Below are 12,656 nucleotides of genomic sequence, written 5' to 3'. Positions count from 1 at the left end.
TGATGGCTTTCTGAAGAAGGCATCCTGTGGTGCCCAGGAGCTTAGAGCTTTGCTCATTTGTGTCTGGTTCTCCTTTGTTGTGGAGCCCCAGTCACTGTTGGTAGGCTGTGGGTGAGGCTTCTTTTCTGCCTGTCTGTGGGCAGTGGCTGATCCCTGTCAAAAGAGGCTGATAGCTTGCCTCAGTGTGCCCTTTGTATGATGTAAGGCACTTCTGCTGGTATTCATTGTGGGTGAGGCTGTCCCCTGGCTGAAGGCCAGCAATGGTAGCTGCTTTGGGGCCTGGTGCAGTGGGCAGGGTGGGTGTCCAGAGGAGCACAATGCAGGGCCGAGACACCAGCGAGGGGCTGGAGAGTTTAGAGTTGACTACCACAGAAGCCCAATCAGTTGGGCTGAGGGAGGGCCCAGAAAACTGGGGAGGCCTCCCTCTACCTGTCAGGCATCAAAGTTTCCCTTCACCTGCCCAGGTAGGAAGGGCTGACCACTCCTCGGCCAGGCAGGCAGTGGCGAGGGCAGTTGCGCAGGGAAGTGCACCAAGGGGCTGAGCCATCAGTGAGGGAGCTGGAGCATTTGGGGATGGCTCCCATGAGCTCCTGACAAGTTTCATGAGGGAGGGTTGGGGTAGCCCTGTCCACCTGACCTTTCTCCTCCAGGGAGAACTCCTTCCAACTTTTGCCCCACTAGTATACTTCCTGCTACTGGTGAATCTTTCAAACTGCTGCCTCTGCGTTTGGTCTCAATGTGACTGACAGAGTGTGCCTGTCCTACAAAACTGACTGCAGTCTCTGCCTCCAAAAGTTCTCCAACTCTCCCTGGTGTCCAGCTCCATTAATCACTAAAGATCAATGCTGTGTGCACTCCTGTCCCCTTATCAGATCTCCAGGGTCAGGTGTGCCTTATTCCTGAGCACTTGGTGCCCGCCCCCACCACTCCATTCCTCTTTCTCTTGTTTGTGGGCTGGAATGGGGAAAAGGCTTGGGTCCCAGTGGATACTGGCTCTGAACCTTCACCCTTCTCTGTGTGGTCTTGTCTTCTTCCCCAGGCATAGGCAGTCTGTTCTGCAGTCTTCAGGTGGTTTTCAGTGTTAGCTGTATTTGCTTCCTTGGTGTGTATATGGGAGGAGGTTTTTTCCCTGTCTTCCTACTCTTCCATATTTTCTACCTCTTAATCCTCAAACTTTAAAGAGAGTGTTAAAAAGTCAAACATATTTGGAATTCATCAGAAAAGTATTTTAAAATTGCTTTTATGATTCTTGGCCTATCCAACTAACGTAGTTTCATCTTTTTGAAAAATTAGGGTCAAGATAGTAGAGAGGAAGAGAGGGAATTCCTGAAGATTCATTTGGAGTAGTAGTTGTCTTAGTCCAAAACCATCCCCTCTAAACAGGAAAGAGCGTTTTGAAGTATTTTCCCCTTCACCTCAAGGGGCCTTCAGGTGAAGGAAAAAAAGAGCTATTTGGAGGCTTCAGTAAATGCATATTATACTTGGAAAGGGGCAGAATGAGCCCAGATGGAACTTCCAGGGGACAAGATAAGAGCCAACACTAGAGACAGTGGTGGAGCCAGGAAAGTCTTGGCTGTTGCAATGGTTTTAAGACAAAATGTGAAATGGGCTGTGCATCATAGAGGGCCACCATTCAGGGAGTGTGGGTGGGGATGTTCTGAGTCTAATTCAGTAGGACCACCACAGGGACAAAGGGATTAAGAAGCACAATACTGGGAGAGAATACTGGGTCCCCAGGGGCAACAAAAGGTGATGTAAGCTGCCTCAGAAGGAGATGCATCAGCTCAGGCTGGGGATCTGCATGTCCCTCGTTCCAATGTGGAGGCTTCTAAAAACCCACACATTTCTCAGGAGAGAAGAGTCTGTTCTTTAAACACCTGCCAGGCTCAGACTGTGGAAGAAAGGGCCTTTGGTAATTCTTTCCCTGCCTCTATGAATGGCTCAAACAGGAGGACCCTGTGGTCACCACTGACATGCTGGTGGAGAAGGGGCATGGAGAGAGGGGAGCTGCTCACAGCCCCTCCCTCAAGCCCAAAAGTTCACCTGGAAGGAGGCTTATCTTGGGAAAGGACAAGGCTGAATGTGGAATGAGGACCCGAGGTTTTTAGTATCATGGGATTGGACTGTCAAATTAATGAATTTACATTCTGTTTATAACTGAAATCGCTTGTAATACTTTTATTATGAGGTCATGAGCCTATTGAAATTTTCATCCAGCTGAAGGGGTAATATGTTGGAAAGGACAAGAGGAAACACAAACAAAATAGAAACTAGGCCACATATAAGGACCATGCTTGTCCAGTGAATCCACTACACATATTAATTACCCACTCATTCTTAAATACCACTCTGGATGGTATGGGATCTCCCCTGATGATAGGTGCTGAAGAGGGGTGGAAGTGACCCACGAGAGCACAGGCGGGGATTTCACCTCTGTGGGCTTTTTTGAGCAGCCTGAGGTGGAGCTGATACTCTTCCTCTTTGTCCTGACATTCTGCACCATAACCCTTGTGTAATGTGGCCATCATCCTATTCTCTATTCTAGATGCTTGCCTCCACACACCCATGTATTTATTCTTCAGAAACCTTTCTGCTCAACCTGCTTCACCACCAGTATTGTTCCCCAGATCCTGGCGAACATGTGGGGCAGCAACAAGGAGTTCAGCTACGCTGGCTGCTTGGTCCATACTGAGTGGCCTTGGCACTTGGCTCCACCAAGTGTGTGGTCTTTGCAGTGATGGCAGTTGACCTCTATTTGTGGTTTGGTGGCCTCTGTGCTATGCCTCCATCATGCATTACAGGCTTTGCCACCTCCTGGCAGCAGCTTCCTGGTCCTCTGGATTTGCCAGTTCCTTTCTATATGCCTCAGTGTCAATGGTGCTGTTTTGATATGGAAACCAGCATATGGACCATTTCTTCTGTGAACTCTTGTTCATTGTCAAACTCTCCTGTGTGGCTACTGGCTGAACAGAGTCCAGAATGTTTATTATCTGGCTAGTAATCCTAGGCATGCCTGTCTTCATCATCCTGACCTCTTATATGTGCATTTTCAGGGCAGTAGTAAAAACGTGCTCAGCAGAGGAAAGGAAAAAGGCCTTTGGGACCTGGGCCTCCCACCTAACATAGTGATCTCAGTCTACTATGGGGCCATTATGTTTTTCTATCTGTAGCCAAAGGACAACTACTCCCAGGACCAGAGCAAAGCACTCGCAGTGCTCTACATGATCCTTGCACCCACCCTCAACCCTCTTATCTACATGCTTAGGAACAAGGATGTGAAGAAATCAGGAGAATGATGGGGAAGGAGCAGGTGGGGGAGGTAAAGAACTGGAAAAGTGGTGAGGCAAGTACAGGAGACACAGCTTGGGGATGTACCTGTTTCATATCTTGACTATTGTTAAGTAATGTGGCAGTAACCATAGGGGTGCATGCATCTTTTCAGATCAGAGATTTTGTTTTCTTCAGGTAAATTCCTGCAGGTGGAGTTACTGGGTCATATGGTATTTTATTTTTAGTTTTTTAAGGAACCACCAACCTGCCTCCCATAGTGGTTGCACCAATTTACATTCCCACCAACAGTGTAAGGGCATTCCCTTTTCTTCACATTCTCACCAACACTTGTTGTTTCTCATCTTTTGGATAGGATCATTCAGACTGGTGTGAGGTGATTGTGGTTTTGATTTGCATTTTCCAGATGATTAACGATATGGAGCATCTTTTTTGTGTGCCTGTTGGCCATCTGTATTCATGAATGATTTATCTAATAAGGGGTTAACATCCAAAATATATAAATAACTTATACAACTCTACAGCAAAACAAACAAACAAACCCCACCTGATTAAAAAGTGGGTAGAGGACTGGAACACATGTTTCCAAAAAAGCAAACATGTTTTTCTTTGTTCTATTTTTACTTAGAAAAAGTACTGCCATGATTCTCCATCATCTCCAGATGCCACCCCACATGTCTGTTTCCCTCTGTAGACACAGAAAATCTCCCCTGAAAAGTTATCTCCATTCCAGGTCTCTACTGCTCACCGTCCATCCCTACGAGTCCACCACAGCAGGATTCCTGCAGCATTGCAAACTGCCTTGTGGTGACCTCTCTTCCTCCTTTTGCTAACCCCCAAGTTATTCTCATCTCTATATTTTTTCATACATTTATATCATGTACTGTTGCTCATTCTTTCCTTTGGAAAAAACATTATTCACTTTGTCACCAGGGTTGACGTATGTCTTTCCCCTCCAACTTCACTGACTGCTCCTACTCTGCCTCCCCATCTTCCGCTGACATGTTGGCGTTGCTCCCCTCGTCTGCTCTGTCCACAGTCCCTCCTTCGTACTTTACTCCAGTAACTTGGTTTTCAACCATCTAAACACTTCCTCCAACTCCAGCATCATGTATCAGCTGCTTACTTGACATCTTCATTTGAATATATAATAGAAACTTCACCTAACATGTCCACACTGCACTTTGATCTCTACACTTGGTACCCTACACTCTAAGATCAAGACAGTAGCCAGAGTGATTCTGTAAAAACAGAAGGTGGGTTTCTGTGGGTCACAATTTGCAAAAATTATGGAACATCCATCAGTGTGTCTCAGAATAAAAGCCAAAAACCTTTTCATGGCTGCCTAAACTGCGCATGACCCACCTGCAGCCCCTCCCACCGTCCTCACAACACTCCCTTTGGCCTCCCCAGGTGATGTGCTCCTCCCTGTCCCTGATGCAGCTTCCCAGACTCCCTGAGTCTCATGCCCTCATCTCCTTCGGACTCGGCTCAAATCTCACCGTTAAACAGGGACCCTCCTGACCACACCTTTGAAAATACAGATTCTCTTGCCACTACCAGCAAACCTTTTCATCCTAAATTTATTTTGCAACATGTTAAATATTATGGTCATGTCACTGAAAAATATGAGTCCAATTAAAACATTATTTGTGTCTCTGTGTTCACTGATGCATGGCCAAAAGCTGAAGAGTTTTACCTTATCAATGATACTTAGCCACGTGAATTGTCCTTGACTTTTAAAACCTTGGACATGGGGAATTGGACACTTGGTAAATGGCTGTCAATTGATTAATTGAGATAAGAGATAGTACCTTCAGGTCTGATGTATTGGGGTTGGAAGCCTGTGTATATTTAAGAAGGGGATCCTGGAGGGGTATGAACAGGGAGGAAACCGTCCTTCCCCCAGATGTCATAACATGGGACCAGAATCTGCTAACTCAAGTTCTAAACAGAAACTCATTGGCTCTGTTGATATTTTTGTATAAAGAAATCTAAAGCCAGCACTTATCTCACTGGTCTGGGCACTACATGAATATCAGTTTCATTTTTTCAGGCTGATTGGTTTACTACAAAATTTAATCTTCAACATCTGTATTAAATTCCAGAAAGGAAAATAAAATCCGTGGAACAAATCGCTTAAATTATCTAGTTGTATTGGTTATAGAAGTCACTATGTATTAATTAAAAATTCAGTTTTCATTTATTAACCCTGGATCCTAACATTTGTATTCCTTTTTAATTAAATCAATTGAGACTTGTTTTCTCCACCATAATTTATGGATCAATAGAAGCCTCAGAGGAAAGAAGTTACTCTCTGGAAGACTGTACTTTGACTGGAGCAATAAAAACTTTTATTTTCTAGCAACTGAAAACAATTAGTCGTCTAAGTTCACTTTCTCCTCTACTGCTATAGAACCTGTGTAATCACTTCTCACCCAATGTAGGAAGAAATGTTTGTGACCTCAGGTGGTGACTTTACTTCAAAACACTTCTAAATTTATCAAGAGAACCCTCTGCAGCTGAGAGAGTAATTTGTTCTTCCTCTGGACAAATCAGAAAGTTCACTGTGCACAACCAGGGTTGCAGTCCGTGGGGAGGGAGAAACCCGCTCTTCTGCTCGTCTTATAACCTGGATCCAGGCTCCCGGGTCTGGCTGTGGCCATCAGAGGCGTCCCCTGACCTGGCTCGTGGGGCTCAGATCGGTAAGTGCCCCTGTGTCTGCAGCTGCTGCGTGAAGGGAGCAATCTGGGCATCTTTGCAAGAATGCACTTCCCATACTTTTTTCTTTCCAATTCTTTGTATACTCCCTGCTTTGCCTCTGCTCCGTGTCAGCCTCCTCCCCACCTGTTCCTACACCCACATGCCTCTGTCCCTATTTCCTGATTGTTGTTCTCTATTCTGTTTCTCTCATCTCTTCTCTGTTATTTCTTTGTGCTGTCTCCTGACTTCATTTCTCTTCATCTCTTACTCTCACTGCTCTGATTAATTTATTTGCTGTTTTTGAAACTCCATTTTTAATTTCCTCTTGAATTCTTCCCTGCTTTTCCTCCTATCCTCCAGGTTTGATACTTCCTTCTTTCTGTGTTTCCATTCTACTTATTTTCTTCTATATTTTGTTCCCTTCATTCACTTCTTTACATTCTGTGACACAGTTTTTCTATAATGCTTTCCCTTCCTCTTTAATGACTTTTACACATCACTTATCATCACTCATTACTATGTAACGTAACTCTTCAATGTGTCCTAATTTTCTGAAATTAAAAAATTTAACAAGTTTACTTTCATTCTGACTCTTTCCTGTTTGTTTTTCCTTTTATGTATAATTCTTCTAAATCTATTTTTGGAAGATCTAATTAATGTCATTGAAAGTAATTTTATGGAACAATAATGGAATTTGGAAACAAAAAATTCAAGGAAATTCTCTATATAATTTTTAATTCATTTGAAACTTCATATATATATATATAGATAAATAGATATGTATATAACATAATATTTTCTAATGTAGTATTCCCAAGTTCAAATTCACAAGCTTATTTGAAAAATAAAGAGCTGCTTTTCTCTAAGGTGCGTTTCCAGTAAAATATTGCTTGTATGTTATTTTTACAAGTTTGTGTAAATTTATATAGTGATTCCCATTTTTCTCTTACAAACAATATTATTGAAGAGTTACTTCAGAAGGAATTATTTAGGTCAGTGTCACAAGTAAAATAACATATATTACAAAAAATTTCATATATGTAAAATAGCATGATCAATAATGATTTTTAGTGTAATATTATACTACATTACATCACCCTTTTAGTGCATACGTGGAATGGAAGTATGTTGAACAAGTAAAAGGAATGATGTAAAATATATCATTTTCATATACCAATAGGTTTGATTATGCAAGATATGGAAATATTTTATGCAACAGATCAATAATCAGACTATGTCCGAATTAGCATTCTTTTCAACTAGTTAACATAATACTAAAGCATTTATATCAACCTAATAACCTGTGAGGGGTCATTTCTTTCATTGCATTAAACACACTGGTACCTGGAAACTCATTTGCAAATGGATGGACAAGAGGGGCCAGGAGAAAACACCCCCAGCTCCAGGCCACATTATGAGGTGGGGGGAGAGAGCCCGCTGACCCCAGGGGGCTGTGCACACAGAGTACCCAGAGGGTGGAGGGATGGGGAGAACTGGGGTCCTGGTCATTCCAGAAGGTTCTGGGGGCAGCAGGAAAGCTTGGGGACCCCGGGACCTGGCTGGTGACTGATGCCAGCCCAGGAGCTCTAGCTGTGCCAGTGGGTGATTGTTTCCCCATTTGTTTTATATACTTTGTTTCCCCTCGTGTCAGCCTTCCCTTGTCCTGTCCAGTGCCTTCTGCTCAGCGCCTCCTCCTACCCACACCTGTGAAATTCTCACTTTTGTCCTATTTCACATATTGCGTGTCCATCATTGTCGGTGTCCTGCTGCGCACCCCACCCCCCTTAGTGCTGGGAGGCCGCCCCTTCCGTCAGTGTCCCCTCCCCTGCCCCCGCTGCTCCCAGGCTCGGCCTCTCATGTGATGCGCTGCGTCTCAGGGAGATTTTCAGTTCCTGTTTCCATCTCTGATGCGTGTACTTTGTCCCCTCTATTGTCTTAATACTCATTCCTTTATATTTCCAATCCAATTTGTTCATCAATCATTCAGTTTTTCATGTTGGTACCTTCCAGTTTATAGTTTCTTTTGCCTCTTTGGCAAATTAACTACTTTTCTTAATTCATGTATTATTTTTTCAGTCTAAAATATTTTGAAATTTTTCTATTTAGTAATATTCAACTATATTCTTCTAATTTTTTCTCTATTGTTTCGGTCTCACCTTGCCTTGTTTTTTGTTTCTGTTCCTGCCACCTTTCTTTTTTGTGTTTCTATCATGTATTCCCCTTTCTTCCTCCTCTACTTTGTATTTTCATGACTGTTATCTTGAAATTTTGATTTTTAATTCATTTCTCCATTTGTTTCCCTACATGGTAATAACTTACACTCTTTACGTTCAACTTCTTTTGTTTAAGAATTCATTGTTTTTAATCTCCACTTTCCATTGTTTGTCATCCTATCCCAGTCATTCTTAAGTGATCCTTAAAGGTTCCGATGACTTCCTTAACTAGAGGCTGAATTAGAGACATTGTGTTTGGGGTCAAGTAGGAAACTTTGACACGGGTGTTGACCTAATGGGGCTCTGGGTGGCCAGGGGCATTATTTAACATCAAAAGAACTTTAAAGGGCAGTCCCTTTGTGGGAGGGTACTTCCTGACTTCAGGGACAGCTCATCAGTGGAAACAATCCAGAAGAATTCCCATTGTCCAGGCCTTGTTTTTGTATAACTAAAAACCTGGTGGCTGTTTATCTTTTCCCTTCTTGGTTCAGTGGCTGCTGGATTTATACATAACAGCAGTCCTTATCACAGATGTGTACAAGAGAGTAGAGTCAGCCTATCCCTTCCAGCCTTAAATCCTGGTGCTTGCTTCTCTTCCTTGCTAATACATGTCCTTTGTGGCATTTTTTCCCAGAACAAGCACTTTCATCTGCATTAGAAACCTGTTCAATATTCTTTCTCCTCTGTGATTTCCTTCATGGTGTCTGGGAACTCATCTGCTGCCTGTAACTGGCAGAACCTGCTTCTCCTGTTGATATTTTTAAAGCCAAACAAAATTATCAAACCATTATTTGCTGGGCATTACATTCTCCAGCTTTAGCTCTAAAACTTTCCTTTTATTTAAATTGTCAGATATGACTTTGTGGGGTTTTTCCTCAAATCACATTAGTGTCTATAGGGATGACTTATGTACCTGCACAAAAGCTGCATTTTCAAAATGAGGTTAAAAGGTAGTTTACAAAAAGTGCTAGTTTTTTGCACTTCCTAGGGCAGCTGAGGCAAAGTTTTCATGAAATTCCTCTTTTTTTTTTTTACAATGGTCCTAACAATGGAGACATTTACCTTGAAATGCTGGACAACCTCAGCTGCAGACCTCAATTGACAGTGCATATTAAACAATCCAAAGTTTTTGCAATATCATGACTTTTGTCTGTCTGTTTAGTGCTTCCAGTACCACTATGGCACTTCTTAGGGTCCGTGCATTATTCAAAGTTTACAGTATTGCACTAAAAACCATGAACAATACATGAGAAACACAAGAGATCACTTTTTACTGTGACATATAATTTCCTAGAGAGATGAAATTATGTGACACATAATTTCCTGGTGAGATGGAAGTGATGAGCATCACCTGGTGCTTTCAGAGGATATTCCTAACAGTTGAGGTCACCTCAACAGAGACAGGAGATGGCAAAGAAATTATTACCGTGTTACAACAGGCACTACATTTCACTATAAGCAGTTTTTATTTAGCATTCTCTGTTTATTTACATTTGCAATGTAATTGTAATTACATAATGTCATCTCTATGTTTGTTTACATTTCTCTTGACTGTGGATGGTACCAGGTGTGTGTTGTGGTTCTGTGCTTACATTTTAATAAATTTTAACTCCTACTAATAGATTGAAGTATAATTATAGTAGTCAGTGATAAAATAGACTAGAATCTACTTATATTCCATGCACTGATGATATATATTTACTCATTTTCTCATATATTTCATGGCTACACAATACATCTGCAAGGTTTTCAAATTGTTACAAATCTTAAAATTTTTTTCTGATATACTTCTTGAAGACAATCCATGTATATCTGAACCCACACAGTTTAAGCATTTGTTGCTGAAATGCCAACTGTGCAATACTGGTAAATGAAAACTATGAGTATTTCAGCAAGAGAAAGAGTGGATGAGGTGAGGGGACAAGCGCGTTGGAAGAGAGGAGACCACAAGTGTGAGAGGTGAGGGATTTCACAGATGGTCTGCATGCAGACAAGTATCAAAAACCCTACAGAAGTTGAGCTGGGGAGAGTCACAGAAAGTCAAGAGCTATAGAGCAGAGTGACTTGGTGTCAGCAGATTATTTTGCAAAGACAGTGGTGGATGTTGTGGACTGATGACAAGAGTTTCAAAGCTGGAGTGACGGGGGACTAGCTGGAAGTGCTGGGGATCAAAGAGGACATTCCCAGTAGAGGCTTGAAGGGATAAGAAGCTTGAGAGAGAAAGAATCCACTAAAAGAGTTGTAGGGAAGCAATGACTTCAGGATAGAGCAAACGATTAAGTGCATTTTCAGAGCAGAGATGGAGGATGCAGTCAGTGTCTGACCTGTGAGCTGATCTGATATGCATTGTGTCCACTGGAAGCATCTTGGAGTTGGGAAGAGTGAGAGGAAGGGTCAGGAAAAGGAGGTCACAGAATCAGGATGCATGTGCGACTCTGGGGATGGGTCTTCCTCTGGTGAGTGACAACAATGGTAATGCATGTCATGTACAAATGTAATAATAATGTGCATTGAAATCCCTTAATAATATTTTGTTGTTCATGACAAAATTGAAGTGCATTCAGTTTTCTAATAACATTTAGAATGTATATGTACAACTTAAATAGAATCTATATAAATCCAAAACATTGCTTTTAATGAATAAATTTGTCCAAGAAATTCAAATTATTTCTCATAAAATAGATTACACTAATGTTTTTATAAACAAGGCATGCATCATCTCAACCCAAATATTCCTTTGAAGTAACAATAATCCTGACATATGCCTCTAGAGCTAATTCATTTTCTGCCTATTGTTACAGACCATTTCCACATCCTACTGAAGAGTGACCACAACTCATGTACTCTCCAGAAAACCCTGTTATTTCCCTCAAGACTACCAACAATTTTGTGCCCCTTTTAAGACTGTGCAAGAGTATATCTGAGAAGAAACCAATGAAACCAGTAGTTTCAAATGCTACTATTTTGGGAATATTTTTCATATTTTTCCTCTCTCTATTTGTAATTGGTTTTATTGGGAATACATTGCTACTCGTGTTACAAAGTAACACCCTTTTATTTCAGCCCCACACAAAGCCTATAGACTGGATATTCACCCACTTAACCTTAGCTAATATCTTGAAAATTCTTTTCACTGGGATTCCAGAAATAATGCATTCCTTTGGAGTAAGAAATTTTCTGAATGACGCTGGTTGTAAGACAGTGCTCTACATGTACAGAGTCACCAGGGGTCTTTCCCTCTGTACGACGTCCTTCCTGAGTATGTTTCAGGCCGTAATGATCACTCCCAGCAACTCCAGGTGGGCATGGCTCAAGCCCAAAATTTCCACATGCATTTTTCCTGCTTTCCTTCTCTTTTGGATCGTCAACATGCTGATCTGCATCTGGGTCATCGTAAATGTTGTGGCGCCCTACAACACCACTAAAGTTGGGTATAGATATTCTCTGAAGTACTGTAGTGGAAAAAATTCTGATAGACACCACAGACATGCCTTTGTAGGTTCCATGGTCATACAAGATGTCCTGTGCATGTTCCTCATGATCTGGGCCAGTGTGTATGTGGTGAGGCTCCTCTTCACACACCGCAGGACAGTCCAGCACATCCACCGGACCAGCCTCTGCCCACGAGCCTCTCCTGAAGCCAAGGCCACCCACACGATCCTGGCCCTGGTGAGCTGCTTTGTTTTCTTTTCCTGGACCAACAGCTGCCTTACTATTTATATAAGTTATAGACATGATGTACAAGGGTTGGAGAATGTCATAGTTTGTCTCTCCTTTTGTTATCCAGCAATCTGTCCTTTTGTGCTGATCAAAAATAATAACAGACAATCCCTTCTGACCTGTGCTTTTGCAAAGATGAATAAGTCTTCTCCACAATTTCCCTCAAAGGCTTGACATCTTCCCACAATTCTCTGACACAAAGGGCATGGATTGGAATATACTACCCCACAGTTTTAGGAAGGTAAAATTCTGCAAAACTAGTTATAATTTTTACTATGGGAATTCCTTAAACCATCCAGCTCAGTGAACATAGAGAGGTAAATTATCAGGTTCATGGGTAAAAAATATAGAAGACAGTTCCACCTGGATAGGACACTCTTTCACCTTTCCTAAAAAGATTCCCAGGAATTCACACATAATTCCCCCAAAATTTCTCAGAAATCCATTATGATTATTTGGATGTCTGTATTTTTAAGAGATCTTCTCTAATATGCTATATCCATGGGTTCAATTCCGGTAACTATACTTGCAGGGTTATGCTTGATAGATTCATTTGAACAAAGGGTTTGATACCTGCAGTGTTATATAGTTCAGAACTTAAAGTCAATACTTGAATTTACAACATGCTGACAATCATATCTGGTTTATCCACAGAAAGTGATGCAAGTGTAAATTTAACCAAAGTTCCTTTGCCCCATGAATAGTAATAAAGGGTCCCAAAAAAACAGATGT

General features: G+C 41.8%; 1 protein-coding gene and 1 pseudogene across 1 annotated transcript; both read left to right on the top strand.

Moving 5' to 3' along the window:
• The first annotated feature begins 260 nt into the window (after positions 1-260).
• On the top strand, positions 261-3,391 carry LOC130680223 (olfactory receptor 2G3). Its single transcript, XM_057490492.1, is given in 9 exon segments — positions 261-464; positions 1,950-2,100; positions 2,392-2,512; positions 2,514-2,590; positions 2,593-2,682; positions 2,685-2,756; positions 2,759-3,120; positions 3,123-3,282; positions 3,285-3,391. Coding segments are annotated over 9 exon segments (1,344 nt in total).
• Positions 3,392-11,042: 7,651 nt separating this feature from the next.
• LOC118923773 (vomeronasal type-1 receptor 4-like) lies at positions 11,043-12,169 on the top strand (annotated as a pseudogene).
• Positions 12,170-12,656: the final 487 nt, after the last annotated feature.

Source organism: Manis pentadactyla, chromosome 13 (genome assembly GCF_030020395.1).
Source record: "Manis pentadactyla isolate mManPen7 chromosome 13, mManPen7.hap1, whole genome shotgun sequence".
In the NCBI taxonomy this organism is placed as follows: Eukaryota; Metazoa; Chordata; class Mammalia; order Pholidota; family Manidae; genus Manis; species Manis pentadactyla.
This window is presented reverse-complemented; position numbering and strand designations above follow the sequence as displayed.